Genomic DNA, 21236 nt, shown 5'->3' on the forward strand with positions numbered 1-21236 from the left:
ATAAGAACCCAGCACACATGAAGAGGCTCAGTGCCACACACAGGTTACCTCCTCTGAGCTGCTGTCCACTGAGGTCCCATGGACTACGAACATCATGGATTATAGACTTTTGGTCAAATTGTCAGAACTTGACAGTAAGGCCATAACTGTTAAAATTTCTAAATATTTGAGTCATGGAACGGGGAGAGACAAAGCTTGTACTGATATGAGAGCTTCATATGAACCCTCTACTTCCCCATCAACCATAATGTGCTATAATATATAATAAACTAATACTATTATAATATGTAATATTCAGAAATTTATTTGTCTAAAGTGTAGACAATTTAAGCACTGCTAATACAAGATAGGTGAAACACAAGTTAGCTTAATGAATATTGAGGTACTATAAGCATTCGTTCAGTCTGCTTTTACTATAAATATAGTCCTCTGGTATATTAGCTTATTTTCTGCTTAATTTCACCATTCCTCCAAGTCTGTAACATATTATAATGCTTAATTTTTTTTCCTCAGTGAACATCAGAACTGTTTGAGGACATGTCATTTTAGTCCCTTGCAAAGTAATTTAACTGTATTCTAGAAAATGTGATGACACATTCCAGTCACAATTTAGACATGAAATATATTTTAAATTAAAGCACACGTTAAGATGCGTGTATTTGACAGTAAACATAGTTCTTTTTAGCATGAAGTTTCATAGACTGGATTCAACGTCACCAATGCTTACACAAGGTTTTGTGAGCTGCTGCTCACCATCAGGGCTGGGGTACAGCCTGTGAACCGACTATTCCAACAGAAAGAGATAGAATGGACATTATTTCTAGATGCTGAAAAGTAAATGTAGGTACAAAAGCTTAAAGAATAAATTAAAATGGCATATAAGCTCATCAACCATCCCTAATAGTCCCATGATGGTGTCTAGTAGCATTTGACTCAAAATCGCAGAATGTCGAAAGGTACCTCATAAAATTGCTTTTAAAGTGTTTTCCAGAAGTTATGACTGAAAACACAGATCTGTAAGTTATTGAAAGGTCTGGGAAATGATTTAGTAAATAGTCCTCCTAAGTCATCTTCCAGAAGGCAAACAGAAAATGGCAGCAATTTGCAGATGCAGTCTCGTGTTAACAGGCAGAGCTAGGAAATGCTGTGTGTAAAATGTCAGCTGCGCTCTAGCCACAGAGGACAAGTGACTCAGCTTCAGTACTTATTGGAAGCATGAATTAGAAATAAATTGCAGTAACCTTTGTGGTGTATGCCCTAAACTCCAAAGCACAGAGAGAATGTTCCACCCCCGAACTGTGGAGTGCTTCTTGATATTCATGCTGGGGTTGAAATTACTCATACATCAACGAGTGTGTTCAAAATAAATGTTTAGACCAATTGTCAGTCGGCAAGGCCGAAGTTGGAAAAGATTCAAGCCGTAATAGATGCTTCGTAAATGCAGTCACCCAATATGGACAGGTGCCGTGACGTCGGAGGCGTCGGTAGAGAAGATAGGAGAAAAATTGAAAAACAAGGAATTTAATTTATTTTACAATTGTACAAATGATAAAGCAGGAATAGCTCATTGCTATGCACAAACAACAGAAGACATTGTTGACCAGAAAGAACCTACAGAGTGAGCTTCATCCTTCCTTTCTACGGATGGTAGAAGAAAGACACAGCAATTATCCTATGCAGCAAAGCGATCTGTAAACTCTGTTTTGCTTTTCTTCTCCTGGCTATGTACATCTAAAACTCTTGTGCTTTCACCAACACAAACAAAACAGTATTCTGTAAAAGGCGCTACATAAAGGAGAAACACACAGCCTAGACCCACAGTCAGAAAACCGCAATTTAAATACATCGCCAGCTTGAAGGTAATTTTTTTCCCTTTACTTTTGTTTTGAAAGGCTTGAACAGACTAGTTGCTGACTATTTCTCTAGGAAAGAACATATAATTCAGCTACGAAGTGGGTCTTTCTTAAAGCAGAGTAGTAAGTGAAGTTTCAAAAGAACTTCTGTTTTTAAAGTGGTCACGATCTCCAGGGAAGTCCACAGTGCAGACCCTGAAGATGTCAATATCACACACATCTAGTTGTGCACATATTACAGAATCAGAGTGTACACACAGATATACATATATAACATGGTATATATGCATCACACATGTCTATTTGTACTATATAGATATATTTATAGCACATATATAATATCTATTTCTAGATGGGTTGTATTTGGAGTTTGTTTTTCAAATACAAATAATTACCCTTACTTGTTTTTTTTTTTAAATTAAAACCTCTGTATACTGATAACATTTAATGGGGAAACTCTCAAACTTGTAGAGATACCAGCTAACTATACACAACGTTTTCCAGCCCCCTTCCACAACTATAGATAGTCCTTATAATAATCACATGAAGACAACTCTGTGAACCAAATATCACGTAATATGTATCATGACTAATTGGCACAACTATAAATAAATTACTTTGCTTGCCCTTCCTTGAGTAGTAACTGGGTAACTCACTTGGCTGTACACTACTCTTAGTATTTCTTAAATAAAGCATTTCTGTAAGGATATATGTGGAGATTTTCATTAACGATCGATGTGCAGTTCATGTGGTATACATTACATGAGGACATTCGAATGCCCAGCGCCTTCTCCCAGCGAGAAAAACTTCCACAGTGCTTCCATTGTTCCTGTGAGCGCAATCACTAGATTTGCCCTGAAAACCTAGTATTGATTCATATTTTCTTTCAACGACTTGTTGTTGGGTGTCGTTTATGCTGAGTAACAATATTCCCATGAGAATATTCCCATGGTCGGCTCCTGTCAAAAGCACAGTGGCAATCACGTTACCTCAGTGACTGGGATATTTCACAGTCATCTGCCTGGGCACCCCCCCAGGTCCATGATTAAATCGTAAAAAAAAAAGAAATAAAACAAGTAAAGCTGCGAGCATACCGTATTAAGGAAAACACAGATAGTTCAAGTATGTACTTGTAATTTGATTTTGTTGTGATCCCTTCATGTTATGCCATCATGCGTGTCAAGTCGTAACTCTGTTCCCTGCTGTCACTCCTCAATTCTCTCCTTGCCTTCTTCCTGTGGGAAGGCCATGACAGGGATTGAGCTCTGATGGCAAATGAAAGCGTGTATGTGTGTGAGAGAGAAAGAAATGGCCTCACACAAGGTTTCTTCTTGGAGCACTAAATGTCTTTAATGGAATTCATTCTTATGTACTCAAAGATCCCTGAGATGAACAAAAGTAGTTGCCTCTCAAATCTGAAGCCCTTAGGATACTGAGCATTTCCCTAACTGGGCAAGTATTTAGAAAACGCAAAGCAGAGGGTGAAGAATCCATGCAGCGATGTTAAAAGGCACTACCCAATGCGTGTAAGAGTTAGACACCAATGCATGAAACAGTGGACGGCTGAGCTGTGCTGGCTGCGGGCAAAGTGTGGTTTTAAACACATTTTTTCCCCTTAAAATTTCAGTCAAAACGGTATGCTGCTGCTTTCAAATACATACTGTGAATGAGTGCCAAGGTAGTATTTACTTATAATAATTTACTTGTGGCTTCTGGATTTCTGTGGAATTCATGTTAGCTGTTGGTGGGAACACTGATCTGCATAGAGTTCAAAATAAGTTTCATATATTACCCAATGTTCACATATCCAGTATATTAGACTCTCAATTAAACATTTATATAACATGTATTTAACACTTTCAATTTTTCAAATAGAAAAGGAATTTGATGGTAAAGGTAGAGTGAGATAATAATTCATTGCCAGTTAGGAAACTCCCATAGGCATTCTCTTTTCCTTTCTGATGGATACATGGATTCTCAGAAAAAAATGTTATTTTTATCCTGAGGTTCAGTCAACTTTTCTAAAAAAATATTGCAACTGTTATTAAAAATTTGGTAACTGTACTGTATGACTATCCTTGTCCATAATGTGAGTACATATATAACATATATGTGTAACTATGCTGTGCTCTTTCTTCATTTTAGATTGCCTGACTTTGAAAAACAAAACGTGCACATTTTTCATGCTGTTTCTGCTTTCCTCTGACTTCTCTGAGAAACAGGAAGTCATGTTAAGCTGCTGCAGACAAAAGCAGAAGTGAGAATGTAGTTCTGCTTTCAAAAGAAACAGAAAGCCGGGCCACCAGTCAGTCCAGTCACATAAGTAAGTTAGCAAGTCACTCTATGAGTAAGTTCATGTTCCTTTAAAAATGCTGTAATAACAGAACTGTACTCAACTACCGAAAGATCCATGTCCATTGAATTCATCTGAAACGCACAATGCTGATGTGGTATTGTTAAACTGCTTTGAATCACTCGTCTGTTATGAAAACAAGGCTCCGTTAATCGTGTTATTTGTAGGGAGAAATTTTAAAATAACACTACGAGCGCCATATTGATCTCTGCACCCGGATAGCTGAGATGATTTTACTGAATGGGAAGTCTCATTTCAGCTGCATCAAGCCAACATTAGCTCTTCACAAATATGTGTCTCCACAAAATTATCATGAAATTTCAAAGAAATACATTAAAACCAGTGTTTGATTTTGAAAATGTTTAACTATGTAGAGCTAAGTTTCATATTAGCAGCATATAGAATCATTCATGCTAAGAATATATTCTTTAAGGACAGTGGCTTACTGTGTAGGAACATGATATAATCTTTGGTACCAAGAGTGAAGTTTTTCTGCTAATTTTACCGTGTTTCAAATCTCACTCCTTCATTAATAGTTTATTACTACCGGGTGGTATAGTTTGGCTGGTACCTGCTACATACACCATTGATCTGTAATCCAGAGATTTAAAGTTGTGCAAAGGAAAACAAACAAGCAAGCAAAAATTTGGTGTGATTGTTGTTTTAAAAAACATAAGAACTTTAAAAAGGACCATTTGATGTTTATTTTTCTCATTCATATGTGTTTCCCACTTCTGTTTCTCAAATGAATTTTTAAGCACCCCAAACCCAAACCCAAACTAAACGTCAGAAGACAAACAAGAATATAAACAAAACGTAAACACGGCCATTCTCGGCGTCCTGACTGAAAGCATTCCCTCACGCTGCTTCCTGTCCTGGATTTCACTGCTTGAACTCTCTTCTTCTTCATTTCTGCTATCAAGGACGTTTTTACTTCCCAAGGGCCGAGTGGTGCTCTTGGGTTCCTCTTCCAGTGTGCTTGGCATTACAGTGGCTGCCCCACAGTGACGAACACGTTTGCTCTGCTAACTGACGATGAGTGCACTGTTGGATCTTGTAAACACGACGGATAATACATTCAAACTGTATTCTTCATGGAAGTGGCACTTGCTAGGACCCTTGAAGTCAGGATATTTTATGGTTAGAGCACTTTGCAGGTTTTTCATCAGCTGGTGGTGGACTCGCACAGACTTCCATTTCAGCGACTCAGTCAAGTGGTGGGTGCTGAAACCCAGCCTCGTTTTGGATCCTGTTTCTAAATCTCCAGAAGCATCTTTAGAAAAAGTTTGTGTTCAGTTTTTATCCTTCCCGCTGCGCCTTATTGCTTCATGCACTTCCCTGTGGTCAGTTTTAGAGCTCCTCTATTGTGCAGCACATTCAATGTTTTGAATTCCAGTGGCATTCTGTGAGGACTTGCGTTGGAAAAGTATCTATATTTCAAGTCATCATAGTAATGATATTTGACAGCTTTTCCGTTCAGATCCTTAGGAAATGGCCAGAATCCATACAGGTGAATTTCGTCACAGAATCTGGTGGCAAGGGTGTACATGAGGAGACCAGTGCTGGGTCTTTTGATAGGAACTTTGTTGGTCAGCCAGTAACTAGAAGAAACGAAAACAAAATTAAAATGGAGAAAGGTCATACTACTATACAACAATACATTCTATAGAAATCATATCACATAGCAAACGCAATGCATAATAATGAAAAAAACTCTTCAGTGAAGACTGGAAATTACATTTATGTAGATGGAAATTTTTATACTTCCACATTTCCTTTAATATTTATTTCCTTATGTATTCATGGTCCCATGAAAACAGTCAGAGAACTTAAAAGCGTAGTTTAATCCTATTCTAGAATAGGCAATTCCAAATTAATTAGGAATAAACATGTGTCTGATATTCAGAGTGGAATCTTCGTATAACGGTGTCATGAAACGTCAGGTAAATGTCACTGAAAACTCACATCGAAGACCCAGATTTGATTATCAGAACTCACTTAACAGCCTTGGTCAGGTATGCAGAGGCAGGGGAATTCTTGATTGTTTCTGGTCACCTTCCCTATAGTAGTAGCATCCAACATTGACCTCCAGCTTCATACCCAGAAACATCCTCAAACACACAAGAAGAGCCCAAGGAAAGCTTAACTCAGATTATGCCAACTGACCTTTTCAACTCCAATCATAAAGCCATACTTTAATGGGGAAAATTTAAAGCATTACCTCAACAAAGACAAAAGCAATAACAAAACAAATAAAATCTAATTTTGTGAGTAATGAATTAACGAGTTCACTTTTCACATACTTTGACATTTTGAAGATCTTTATTGGTATCTTGTTTCCTGGCAATTTCACACATCTACACTACTTTCTGTTTTCTCTTACTCCACCTTCTTTGCTTCATCCCTCCTATGTCACCTAGTAATCCTCCAATCAGATCCTTTCCCCACATTCCTGCCTTTCCCTTTGATTTGCAACCCTTTCTTTTTTTAACCAGGACCATCTATTGAGACCATGGGTGTCTATTTAAGCGCATAAGATGGATTTCTATTTAAGTATGTATGCTGCAGTCACATGGTGAAACGTATTTCATATTATTAACTTGTAACAATAAAAAAAAACCTTCAAAATGCACAGATCCATCTTACTTGCCAAATTTTGCTGGCCTGAATAGTATAGAAACCCACAGACAATAATCACCTTAGGAAGAAAAAGAGTTCCCAACACCTTTGGGCACATGACATCACATGAAAACAACTAAAAGAGGAAGAGTGTGAATTTCCTGTGACTCTAAATGTGTGTTGTTCAAAAACAGTATACTTAATACTTGTAATTTTAAAATTATTTTTATTGCTTTCACAATCATCTCCAACATTTAGAAATATGCCCTGCCTTCCAAATATGAAGAGGTCATTTTAGGTAGCATACATTGTTTCTTTTAACGTGTTACCTTGTATTTTATGTATGGTTTTCTATTTCTACTTTTTAAATTTTTATTTAATTAAAAATGTTTTATTTTCTGCTTACATGCATATCTAGATGGTAAGCCTCTGTCAGATGTGTAAGTGGTAATTTTTTCCCATTCACTTAATCAATGGTGTCCAGAAAAAATTAATAGAAAAGAAAGGGTTGAAGTGTATGTGAAATTGGAGGTAAAGCCAGTTGAGGAGATATGGGATGGATAAACTAATGCTAAAGGCTTAAGTGGTATGAAAATCTGATATTGCAGAAGATCACTAAAATAAAACATGAAACACATAAAAAAGAGATAACATCCATCATTTTATAATGTGGTGTCATCAACTCCAACAAGACAGAACAGGCTAAGAAATAAAATGCCCAGTGCAAGGAGCCAGTTACACTTTGTTGTTACTGGGCTACTGTGGTCCCTTCAACTCCTAAACCCTACAGGCCATTGCTATTGCTCTTGATTACTCTCCATAAGTTTACAATAAAATGCTGTTTCCGAAGAGGAGCGATAGAGCATGGAGAAACCAACCTGGTACTACCTTGAAGCTTAGCCCCGCAGGCCAGCATCCATAGTGCTGCACTGAAAGGCGGTCTGCACACTACCAGAAGATAACACTAATGTTCGCCCTACTTAGCTGTCAGCCTTGTGAATCACAATAAGGTCTGACCTTGGAAGACATGACCAACAGGGCTGTAGTGACACACTTGTCATGGGGTAAAAATCCACACATGGGATCCAGAACGCAAGAGTAGACAGATGGTAGGCCATAGGAAGGAAATTACTATTATTATCCTTCAATGTAGAAATAGTATTAACTATGAGGTGATAAAATGAGACACGCTTGGCAGCTGATAGCACAAATCAGACTCACCTGATTGTTGTTAGTTTGTTTTTTAAAATTTATTTTTTATTTTTTAGGGTTATTTTTATTGGATAGTTTACATATTTACATTTCAAATGTTATCTCCTTTTTCAGTTACCCCCCTCTCCCATCCCCCCTTCCAGTGCTTCTATGAAGATGCTCCCCCTCCTACCCCACCCACTCCCACTTCAACATCCTGGCATTCCTCTACATTGGGGGAAACAAGCCTTCACAGGGCTAAGGGCTTTTCTTCCTACTGATGTTGGAAAATGCCATCCTCTGCTACATATGTGGCTGGAGTCATGGGTCCCTCCATGTGTACTCTTTGGTTGCTGGTTTAGTCCCTGGAAGCTCTGGGGGTCTGATTGGTTGATATTGATTTTCTTCCTATGGGGTTTCAAAGCCCTTCAGCTCCTTCAGTCCTTTAACTCCTCCATTGGGGCCCCTATGCTCAGTATGATGATGAGAGCATCTTAATCTGTATCAGTAAGGCTCTGGCAGAGTGTCTCAAATGGTAAGTGGCTATGAAAAGAGGACATAGAAATAGAGGATTGGAGGAGAGTGATTGAGTAGGCTCAAAACTAAAGGTATAACAACTCAAGGAATAAGAATATCTTTCAACTTTAAACCAGGAGAAACATTTGTATGTTCCTGCATACATAGTTGTTAAGAGTGTAAAATTTGTCAGAAGATTCCACCAACCAGTTATCAAAGTGACTTCAGGCATCTTTCAAAACCAATTTTCTTTCTTTTCCTATCACAAATGGTTGGATGGTCCCTGCCCCTTCAAGACTACAGTCATTCCCTAGCTGTATCAATTCAGAAACCCAAAGAAATCAGTCCATTACCTCTAGTATCACTTTGGGTAGAGAACGGCCACCAGCGATGTTTTACATCCCTAATTTATATCCCTACTCAGTGCCTAGCTCCTCTGTGCTTGTTGCCATACAGGTGATCCTTTTGAATAAGTCACACTGTATGGAACTTCCCACTCCATCATGAATTTAAAGGCTACATAGTATTTCGGTGAATTTCTTAAGATTCACTTGTGGACCACTGTAGTCATCCAGTCCATGATGGCTAAGTCTCTTATTTTTACTGTTTGCTCTCTCTCCGGAAGAAGCCCTTCCTCAGGACTGAACGGATGCCCCCCCAATCCTTTATGGCATTATTCCTGTCTCGGATGTAAAGAACTGTAACTTTCTAATGATCTCCTACGTCAAAGGTGTTTATATATAAAGCTCATTACCTGAGGATCGAGCTTTCTAGAAACAACCAATATGTTGTTCTGCTCCGTCTCTAGATGCAAAAAGGACTTACGAATGGAATTGTAAAACTCTTTCAGTTTGTTAGGAAAAACAACAACAACAAAAAAGAACAACAACAACCACAAAAAGGAACTCAAAGTTTCTCATTTAAGCATCCCTGAAAAAAATAAACAACAAACAGTAAAACTTAATACGATCATTTACGCTTGCATATGTATTTGTCATTTTTCTAGAATAGTGGACCATGAGGTATTTCCTTTGTGTTATATTTGTTCCTTACCTGAACATAAAATCTTATTTCTTTTAGCTAAGGAATTGTAGCTGAAAAGACATATATTTTAAATTGATCATTAGTATACCTTTATTATTATGCTCTTCTATATAGACATCAACCTTTATCAAGCCTTCTGAACTCCTACAAAACTTCTAACAATCCTGGTATTAAAACTACCTAAATAAATAGCAACAAAAGTCTATGTAATTCAAAAAATCAAAAATCTTTAGATAAACATGTTTTGGAAGTACTGTAGAAATCTGGTGGAGTGCTTGAAACTATATTTGCCAATCAAAATCACTCATTCGGTACTTCACCAGAAGCAAAATTGTGATCTAAAAGGACAAGAAGGGATATTCTTCAATTCTGTTTGCATAAACAGCTAGATGATATCTGCCAATTTTTCAAGCCATACTCATAGTATAGTTTTTAAAATCACTGCAGGGAGGTGGTGGTATTCACCTTTAATCCCAGTGCTCAGAAGGCAGAGACAGAGGCAGAGAGGGCTACAAGGCAATTCCAGGATGGCCAAGGCTACACAGAGAAACCCAATCTCATAAACAAACAAACAAAAATGAAATCACTCCTGAACCTATATACAAACATGCATGGTGGCATCTGAAAACAACTTCCCCCCTCCCTCCCTTACTCCTTCCCTCCTTCCTTCACTTTCGGTTGAATATTACAATGTAAAGACATTATCCTTTAATATCGCTATTCCAAAAGTTTACTTAGAAACTTATGTATTACTTAGAAACTTTTTGTCAATGGGAAGAAAGTTGTAGGTCCCATAGATCTCAATGCTCCAAGTATGAAATGTCAGTTCTTACTAATCAAAAGATCTTACTACTCTTCCTCCAATAAAATTTCCATGTTCTTCGAGTAAACTAAAATCTGGAGTGCTGCAAAGGGCTCGATTTATAGCCAGATTCTGTCAATTCAGTTTGCTGCTTCACCTGTTTGAAACCAAATTAATAATATTTAGCATAGCTTATGTTAGTTATGTTGATGTCAAAGACAGGGTAAATGTGAAGGAGCACAGCACAGATCTTGCCACATAGTGAACGGGCGATATTTGTTGGCTCTCAAAAAGTCACAAAGGATGCTATTCTTCAATCCTATGTACAAATCCAACTTTCTGCTTAGAAATCATCTCTTAAAATTACATATTGACCTGTTAAGGTCTAGGGACAATTTTGAGGTGTAGATGAAATATTTAGGTCTGTGTAAAATGTTAAGGCCTAGATGGAGCATTAAGACCTAGGCGACTGTTATCTATCTAGCCTGAAATTTTGTGGTATTATTCATGTTACAAGCAAACTTTCTCATGTGTTGTTTCTGCTATTACTAGGAAATTTTCTCATGCACAAGTTGATCACATATTCTGTTATGTCTGTGTCCTTGGAAAGCAGTCAAGATAGAACTGCTCTGTGTAGTTACCCACAATAAATGTTGCTTTTAATCATGTGTCTCATATTTTATTACAGAATTACTTTATCTACTGGAATTTAATCCCAGATTCAAACTACTACATGATGTTCATAATATCTCATGGTGAATTCTAGTGTGTGAAAGACTGTCACTTGTGGTTACATTGATGAATCCAAAAGAAAAATATTCTGCCTAATTTCCTCAGCCCACAAGCTGTCTATTGTTATTCTGTTAAAGATTTAAGAATATCTGCTTAATAGGGAAGAAGAAACTACTGCTTTCTAACATGAGGTCGGTGTCTATGGCAGAAATATTTTTCAGATTATTGATGTCAAGATAATACCATGATATAAATATATATTTAATTTGGAAGACATGGTACAACCAGTTCTGAAGAAACATCCAATCCAGTTTCAGTATATGTTTGTAATATAAGAGAGATATAAAATACTTCTCCATGTTCACAGTACCATTAAGCATGGAAAATTATATTTCAATATTAAATAAACATTGCATAAACATTTCTAAAAGTAAACTGTATCCTACTTCTAAAGAAGGAAGTGGATGGAGTTCTATGTTTATAAAGGAGAAGTAAGTATGCCACGTTGTTCAACTAGAATAACCCTAGCTGCATTCTACATACTTCTTCTTATGCCCACAGTTAGTGTAGCTTTCACCTCTCATATATGAAACTTCTGTTACAGCATACGGACTATTAGAGAAAACCACAGCTGGAAAATTCAAAGAACAACTGAGCAGGGCTACCCAGCCACATGGTTACATCTACAATAGAGTATCCATATTTAAGACACAGGTAAAAATCACAGCTAGAGGGTGGAAAGATCGCAAGAGTCAGGCGAACAAGTTTGCTGGAAACTTCTGTCTTCTATAAATGACAGAGGAGTTACAAGCATGAAATCTCAGTGTATGGTTAATCTAAACAAGACCCAACGTTCACACCAGTTTGTATGCCAGTGTGGATGGGAGGAATCTCTCAGGGCTCCATCCATTGATGAATGCTAGTAGACAGTTAGCAACTGCTTTGGGGAGGAGAATTAGTCTCCCACAGGGATGAGACTTCTTGGTTATCTAATGACAAGTGCTTAGCACTAAAAACAAATTTATATCTACACAATAGCATCTATGAACTTGATAAAGTGTGATTAGAGGAGACTGAGGAGGGGTTTATAATATAAAGTTACATATGTATGGAACTTAATTATTAACCTGATACAGTAAACACAGTAAAATTTTGCTGAAAAGTGAGCGAAATTTACACAAAATATTAAGAAGGACTATCTGGTTTTATCTATATCATCTCTCTCTCTCTCTCTCTCTCCATATATATATATATATATATATATATATATATATATATATATATATATATACACACACACACACACGTGTATATATATATGTATATATATATATATTCTGAGAGGGATTAAAATGATGATATAAGGAAGAAAATGGATGGCTCAGATCATCACTTGGGTAGAAAGATGCTAAGCCATTATCTATAGACAGTTTCTAATTGTACTTAACAAAATGTGTTGGGCATTTTAAAAATACTTCAAACTTGAAACTAGCAAATGGAATCAACAGTGATATTTATAAAGATGTCATATCATACCACAAGCTCTATGAGCTCTTTAACTCAATTTACATCGGGAAGAAAACAGTGCGTAACTGAAACTGTACAATGGGGAAGTACTAACGTAAGCAAACAATCTTCAGATTCAATTCGATCCCCATCAAAATTTCAACACAATTTCTCAAAGATATGAAAAGAGCAATTCTCAATTTCATATTGAAGAGTAAAAAACCCAGGATAGAGAAAACATTCTTAACAATAAAAGAACAGCTGGGGAAATCACAATCCCTGACCTCAAGTAGTACTACAGAGTAATACTGATAAAAAATGCATGGTATTGGTACAGAGATAGAAAGGTTGATCAATGGAATAGACTTAAAGACCTAGAAATAAAACTACACGCTTATGAACACTTGATCTTTGACAAAGAAGTTAAAAATATACAATGGAAAAAATGAAAGCATTTTCTATAAATTGTGATGGTCTAACTGGCAGTCAGTATGTAGAAAAATGAACATAGATTTGTATTTTCACCTTGCATAAAGCTCAAGTGTAAGTGGATCAAGGACCTCAGCATAAAACCAGATACACTGAATCTAATAGAAGAGAAAATAGCAAATAGCACAGGGGAGGAAATTCCCTAAACTGAACTCCAATGGTTTATGCTCTAAGATCAAGAAGTGGCAAATGGGACCTCATGAAACTGCAAAGCTTCTCTAAGGCAAAGGACACTGTCAATAGGACAAAACGGCAATCTACAGATTGGGGGGAAAAACTTCACTAACCCCAAATCGGAGGGAGGGCTAACATCCAAATTATAAAAACAACTCAAGGAGCTAACCTTCAAAAATCTAGACAACCCAATAAAAATGGAAAATCAAGCTAAACAGAGAATACACAACAGAAGAATCTTGAATGGCTGAGAAGAACTTAAAGAAATGTTCAAAGTTCTTAAGAATCTCGATTGGCAGAGAAGCACGTAAAGAAATGTTCACAATCCTTAGTCACCAGGGAAATGAGAATCAAAATGATGCTGACATCCCACCTCATACCAGAAAGCATGGCTAAGATCAGAAGCTCAAGGGAAGGCACGTGTTGGTGAGCACGTGAAGAAAGAAGAGCACTCCTTCATTCCCGGTGGGATTTTCAACTGGTACAGCTACTCTGGAAATCAATCTGAAGGTTTCTCAGAACATTGGAAATACATCTACCTGAAGACCCCAGCTATACCACTCTTGGGCATATACCCAAAAGATGCCCCATCATACCACAGGGCACATGCTCCACTATGTTCATAGCAACCTTACCTGTGTTAACCAGCAGCTGTAAACAACCCAGAGATCCTACCACAGAAGGATGAATACAGAAAATGTGGTTCATTTAGACAATGACCGGTAATCCTGAGTTTTGCAGGCAAATGGAAATATCCTGAGTGAGGAAACTCAGACCCAAAAGGACATGCATGGTATATACTCACTAATAAGAGGATATTAGCCAAAAATTACAGAATACCCATGATAATTCCACAGAACTCAAAAACTCAAAAAGGTTAACATGCTGAAGGGCCCAAGTGAGGATGCTTCAGTCCCACTTGGGAGGAAGAAGAATGCAATCACAGGAGGCAGAGGGCAGAGGAGAAAGTGATCTGGATGGGTGAGAGAGCAGGAGAGAAAATGAGGAACATGATCAGGTATTGGGGTGCAGAGAGAAGCTCTGAGGGCCACTAATGAATAGAAACATGTAACCTGGAGGGGGGACCCTCTAGAATATACTGAAGACCTAGGAGGTGAGAGACTCTTAGGACTCAAAGGGAGGGACCTTAGATGAAATACCCAACAGAATGGAGACAGAACTTTTAGAGTCTTCCTCCAGCAGAAAGACAGGGCATCAAGTGGAGGGATGGGGCTGAAATCATACAGTCAAAAAATCTGATGCAGGATTGTTCTTGTCTAAAAGAACTGCAGTGGCAAAAATGGAGAAGAGCCTGAGGAAAAGGAGGTCCAGTGACCAGTCCAGCTTGGGATTCATTTCAAGGGGAGGCTCCAAGGCCTGACTCTATTACTGATGCTATGGTTTGCTTATAGAGAGGAACAGCATGGCAGTCCTCCAAGAGGACCAACAAGCAGCTGACTGAGGCAGATGCAGATGCTTATAACCAACCAATGAACTGAAGCCAGGACCCCTGCAGCTGAATTAAGGAAAGTCTGGAAGAAGCTGAGAAGGGCCACCCCATAGGAAGGCCAGCAGTCTCAACTAACCTGGACCCTTGAGATCTCTCAGACACCGAGCCACCATTCAGGCAGCATCCAAGAACTGATCTGAGGAGTGCTTAGTCTGACCTCAGTGAGAGAAGAGGCAGCTAATCTTCATGAGACTTGAGGTCCCAGGAAGTGTGGAGGCCTGGCAGGGTGGATACAGAAGGCAGAGGGAATGAGATCACCAACTGAGGAAAGGAGAACCAGTAGGAGGGAAATGCCTGAACTGTAAAATGTAAAGGTTAAAAAAAAGAAAGAGAAAAGTGAAATACCGGACCCATCATTTGAGGTAAATGAGGTTAAGTGTAAAGTATCTCTTCAGTGACATTTACAGAATGTCTTTTTGATACACACACACACACACACACACACACACACACACACACACACACACACATACACACACACACACACACAATCATGAAATACATGATAATCCATGATAATCCATGCATTTTCCTCTCAAGACTAAAAGGAAGTAAAACCCAACCCCTTATGATGAGACATGGGTTAGTTTTGGGGGAAAGGACAAAGTACTTATCCATGGAAATGTTTCTTTCTCATAAACATTTGGTCCAAGAAGCCACTTTGAGGTCATACTCACAGCCATCAGAAGGAGGCTTTCCCCACAAGAGTCAACCTTACTCTGGAAACAGCATGTAAGTGACTTTTAAAGGCTGATGGTTTCATTTTGATGCCTAAGGGTTGTTTACAAAGGACAGAGCACAGTTCCCTTTAGTAGGTCTGGTTACCTTAAGCTCAAAGACCCTGGAGCTGGGTTGAAATCTATTTCAAGAGGAAGTGGGACCAACAAAAGTGATCCTTATACCTTTCACATTCTTACCAGCAACATCCACAGGTTCTGCAAACTTTGCTCAACTTTAAAGGTTCCTGTCTGATGGGGCTCATTGTAGGCAGAAAGAATTAGAAGATGACAAAAATGCTCACTTAGGCCACTCCGCTGTCCTTTGAATTAATTTATTACCTCAATAAAGGACCACTCACGAGGATGCAAGTGGAGAAAAGCACTTTGGTGGAATGAAAGTCCCAAGTACTTTGCAAAGATGCGTTAAGTCCCCGAGCTGGCGACTACTGCGTATTCTATTCCACAACGTAACTGGAGAGAATCATGTAGTTGTGTTTGACTACTGAAATTTGCAAGGCTCTAAGGCAGCATATAAGAGTTTGTTATATTGTCTGTTAATTAAATGACTTTTTATGTTACTTCCACCTCTTTATTGCCCAGATGCCAGTCTCGTGGTTTCAATGTAAGTCTCCCTCTCATTTTACCTTTTCACACGGAGTCACTGAATACACAAGCCACATCTATAAAATAGCTGTGAGTAGTCAAACATTGCCATGCATTTGAAAAGGAAAACAGTGTTCCCATGAAGAAAGGAAACAATAAGAATTACAGTTGAAAAGATAAGTGCATCTTAGCATATGCGTCTTTTTGTTATGGGAAGCTACAAAGTGAAAACAGTACTGTAAAATCAGGCACTTGTGTGACAGACTGTTCACTCCACGTATTCTCATCAGTAGGCTTGTCATCCCAGTTGACTGAAGTATATGGTTGAGCCCATGGTAGGCTGTTGTCACCCGTCTTCTTAGGTAAGCCCTCACTTCAGATTCCCTGTCCAACTGCACAGTCCAATTTCACCATGTATCCCAACAAACCAACATTATGTTTCCCTCAGTAATTTTTCATTGTTCAATTTGCCCCTTTGATATTAATCCCCATTTGTCCCTTGCTATATTCAGAAGTTGGTTTGACTATGTTCAGATTTAGTCTTCATCTATTATAGAACATTCCGAATGAAGTCCTATTTGCCATTATTTTTAATCTTCTCTTTACATGACCCCAAGAACTGAAAAGCTGTGTGTCCCACATACAAATTTTATTCCAAAAATGGAAGCAATTTATATTCTTATGAATAGATGACATAAAGAATATACCACAAGAGAATGCTCTCTGCCATTTAAAATTTAAAAAAAAAATGATGACTCATACCATGGCACACACCATTTCTTATAAACATGGTAAGTGAAAGATCAAAGTTACAACAAAATACACTGAGTATGATTTCTATGAAATGTGCAGGGTGCTTTAGTTTCTTTAAACAAAAAATTAATTACTCTTGGCCAGGAACTGCAGTTGAAGGCACAGGGAAATTTTGGGAATGACTGATGACGTACGAACTTCCTTTAGGATAATAAAAACAACCCTAAATTGACTGTGATGATGGTTAATGGATTATCAATAAATGAAAATTATCTGATTTCTAACTTAAATGAGTGAGTAAAATAAATCCAGAAAAAGATGTTGTAGTGAAAAGGTAGCCTTGAGTGCTCATACCTAAATTTCTGTATTGAACACAGTACTTTCTCAAAATTTCACAAAATAGTCTGCAATACTCGAGAACAACTTGGGAAGGAAATATAACCCTAAGCTTACAGAGCAGTAATATTTTTATAATTGCTATCAATCGCTCATCCATGTATCTGTCCATAAATCATACTCCTAGTTCTACGAGTCCTATTTTTCAAAGTGAGAGTTAAAAAACAAATACCTTAAAAAGCACACACCTAGCATCCTAGTCCTGGGGAGGTGACATTTAGAGGATCTTAAGTTCAAGGCCAGCTTGCAGTACAAAGAAATACTTTCTTACAAGAGAGAGGAGATGCAGGAAAGGTAGATGTTTAGGAGGTGAGCAGTGAAGGAATATTTATTTCCTTAATTAAGTGGAACTTTTTTTTTATTTTTGCACTTGAATGGTATCTCACTATGCATCCCTGACCAGCCTAGAACTTGTGGTCTTCCTGTCTACCCACTCCTGTTATAATAAGTCTGCTTCACATTGGATTTTGGCAACTGTGTTGCCATGAAAATCAACCTACATGAACCCTTAGAGTGAGGGCCTCATCACTGTGCTCCAGAGTCCTGACTGTATCAGGGGTAAACATCTTACTTCAGCAATGTGGAAGGAACTGAATCACAGAATAAAAACAATAGTTGACTGAATTATAAACTACAGATGAGCAAATTTCAGTTTACTACGCTGTGTTGCACCCATTGCATTATGAAGGTCTAACCACACTATTAAGGACACATGTGCATACAGAACACATGAGCGTAAGTTGAGTTTAGCTCCTGCTTTTTGTTTAGAATATTTAAGAGATTCTTGCCTATACAACTAGAGCTTGGATATCATCTGGCAAAATGAAACAAAACTAATGAGCAAATGAAAAATAAATCCAACACTTGCTTCTCTGGGATTTGGGAAAAATCTAACAAGCCGGAAAAACAATCATGACATATCCATCCATCTTCACTGTGAACTCTGCAGTTCAACTTAAGATACCAATCATGAAGTTCATGGGAATTTAAAGTACGAGGACAACTGCAATCTTCCTACAATTTGATTTCTTTTAGCTATACAGATAGAGTAAAAACTCAGCAGTGAGAGCCACAAACTTGTATTGAATAGACGCTTTGGAAAAGAATATAACCTGATAGAGAAAATTAGCTCAGATTTCATAACAATAGAACTTGAAAGGAGTGAAACAAAGCTCTATTCACAAAGACAATGGGATGGAAATGGCTTTTTGTTGTGATTACTCAAGAGGAATATTTCCATGATAAAACATCTCTACTCCTTTGTTTGATGATTGGTTTACATGGGAAAATATCTGGAGAGAGGCAATATGGGGGTGTTGCTTTACAAAGAATGTGTACAATATTTGAGAGCATCTTTCTGTTGGTGGATTCATACACTATTGTTTTATAATTTCATCATAAATTCTTTGCATAAAATCCCTAATCACAGAATATGCGTAATATATAAAAAACAATAGATGAGTCTGGCTTGCACAAGGGGTCAAAAAGTCGTATTGTAGTACCCTTTAAATATTAAAACAAAACAGAAGTTTAAAATATTGTTAAACCAGTCATTGAAACTTTAATACTGTTACCTAACAAATACCTCTGAAATGTCTCGGTGGTTATTGTAATATTTGTTCTCTGAAAGAAATGATAAGTTAAACTCAATACTAATGAAAAGCTTTACAATGTGTGGGGGCATCAAGAATAGTCCAGAGCTTTTGTGTTATGAATGGATAACACAGGTATGGCTCTGGTTAAACTCAGTGGGTCACAGTATACATAAAAATAATATGACTTAAAAAAAGCAGAAAGGGTCCTGGCAGGAAAGATAAGAAAAGGCATAGGGAAGAGTCAGGGAGAAGATGGGATAAAGAGTAACCAAAGGCATGGATGAAATCCTGAAATCATTTTAATCATTTTAAAATCATTTTGATGATTTTAAAGGCATTTTCCACTTCCGATATAACTACTGTGGGTTAGATCAAACACGAGAGCTCAGTTTGAAAACTGTTTAGGCTATATATAAGTACAGAATTTAAGAGATAAAAGACCACAAGAGAAACAATTTCGTTGTCTGAAATAAATGGGAAGAAACACACAAAAATGTATTTCTTAAAGTGGCTGTATTCACAGACATAGTGTTGAAGTAGACAATATGTCTAACGCATTCAAGACCCTGAGCTCAACCCTTAGTCCAAAGACAAAAGGACACACGGGTTTTCTCATGTCATACTCTTATTTCTCTTATACGCTATCCTCAAAACTGCCTGAGCTTTCAGAGTTGCAGTATCTCTGAAGGGCACTCTGGCTAGAGAAAATAAAGTTGGCATTTTGGTGGGTCTAGAAAAATCCAAAATTTGTATTCTACTTATAGAAGGTAAAGAGTAGGGGCACTACATTGCAATACTACATGACACTCTGTCAGCCTTGTCCATGGAAGGCAACCCTAGCCAGTATTCCTGGCCTTTGACTCTGGTGTGCATTTAAGAATTGATTATGGATCCCAGTGTTGGAAAACAAGAGCTCTGTATTTGTTTCAATCTCTAGTTGATTCATCAAAACAAAGCTGGCATATAAAGAAAACTTATAAATTGCATAGATCTGTTTAACATAAAATATGATTCGTGATCTCCTGGGTTGATGGCTATGTCTTCTGGGGAATATGTGCATGCCTAAGCAAGGTCAGTCATGGTGCAATAAGGAAAGTTTCCAGGCTGTTTCATAGTTGGATGGCAGTTTTAACCTATTTTGAGATACAGGATTTCTATGTTTGTATATATACAAAATGTAAGAACTTATCTCTGAACATAGTTGATGGCAAAGTCGAATGGTCTCTTAAATCGATTAATCAGTGGTTGACTTCAATAGTTTCTGGGATAGATAAGAAGATAAACCTTTATAATTTAACATGTAACAAGACATGTCATCCTAATTAATAAAATTATTAAAAACAAAATGCATATTTTAAACAGTGTCTTCTAGATGCAACAGGACTGATGCACACTGAGACTGTGGTAACATGAGCAGAGCCTGTGCAGGTCTAAGACAAATAGGATCCCAGCACTGAGAAGGGAAGTGGACATAAGTCCCCATCCCTAACGAAGAAGGTATTTCAAATTTTCAACTGCTCTTAAAGGAAGAACAAAATTTTCCAATGGAGTTCACTGGGTAGAAGGATTTTAATCTAACAACACGTTTACTTTGATCACAACCAAAGACCTAGGTCTTTGTGATCTGGCTGATAAGCAGACGTGACATTAGTACAGTCCTTTAATACTTCTGAGTTGATCCCTTTAGTATACACCTTTAATCCCAAGCGATGATATCTTATTGAGGGTCAGACAAAATGATGAATTAGAGAAAGATCTGACAGAATGAGTCAGAGATAGTCTACACCCAACTCTCATGAGGACATCACAGGCAAGAGAAGCTCTTTAAGAGCAGTATGAGGAGAGAAGCTTAGTCAGTTGAGAGTCAGGGCAGTGAGTGCAGTGCAGAGGAGTTGGGTTCATTTCTGACTTTATGCATGTCAGTAGAGGTCAGCAGGGGCAGTTGAAGGCAGAGAATAAGAGAGAGCCAGAAGATCAGAAAAAATTGCAAGAATTAGTTTGAGGTCAAGTGGAGCAATTCAGTGAGAAACTGAGAGCAACCAGGTTGAATCAGTCAGCTTGAAGAGGAGTTTGAGTCAGAATAGCTGAGGTGAGCTTATTTGGCAGTGAGCCTTTGAGACAACAATTACATCTGGCAAATTAAGGATACTTTTATAGTGCTAAGGCGAGGACCTGGTTCAGCAGTAAATGACCAACACACACACACACACACACACACACACACACACACACACACACACACACACCACGGAGTTGGGAGGGAAAAGAGAGAGATGAATAAACAAATACAAACAAAAAAACTGAGTAGATACATTCAACACTGGGGAAGAAATACAAAGTCTTCCTCTAACATCTACATAGATGGAGATAAAATTCAGAAG

The 21236-nt window shown here is 37.8% G+C and overlaps 1 protein-coding gene across 1 annotated transcript in view; it reads right to left on the reverse strand.

The window, feature by feature from the left end:
- Positions 1 to 1505: 1505 nt before the first annotated feature.
- The window catches only part of St8sia4 (ST8 alpha-N-acetyl-neuraminide alpha-2,8-sialyltransferase 4), a 94530-nt gene continuing 74799 nt past the window's right edge, over positions 1506 to 21236 (reverse strand). Inside the window, exon 5 of the mRNA NM_053914.2 lies at positions 1506 to 5807. Within this exon, the coding sequence (NP_446366.2) occupies positions 5525 to 5807 (283 nt within the window). The 3' untranslated portion in view covers positions 1506 to 5524. The remainder of the gene's footprint in view (positions 5808 to 21236) is intronic.

Source organism: Rattus norvegicus, chromosome 9 (genome assembly GCF_036323735.1).
Source record: "Rattus norvegicus strain BN/NHsdMcwi chromosome 9, GRCr8, whole genome shotgun sequence".
Taxonomy (NCBI): Eukaryota; Metazoa; Chordata; class Mammalia; order Rodentia; family Muridae; genus Rattus; species Rattus norvegicus.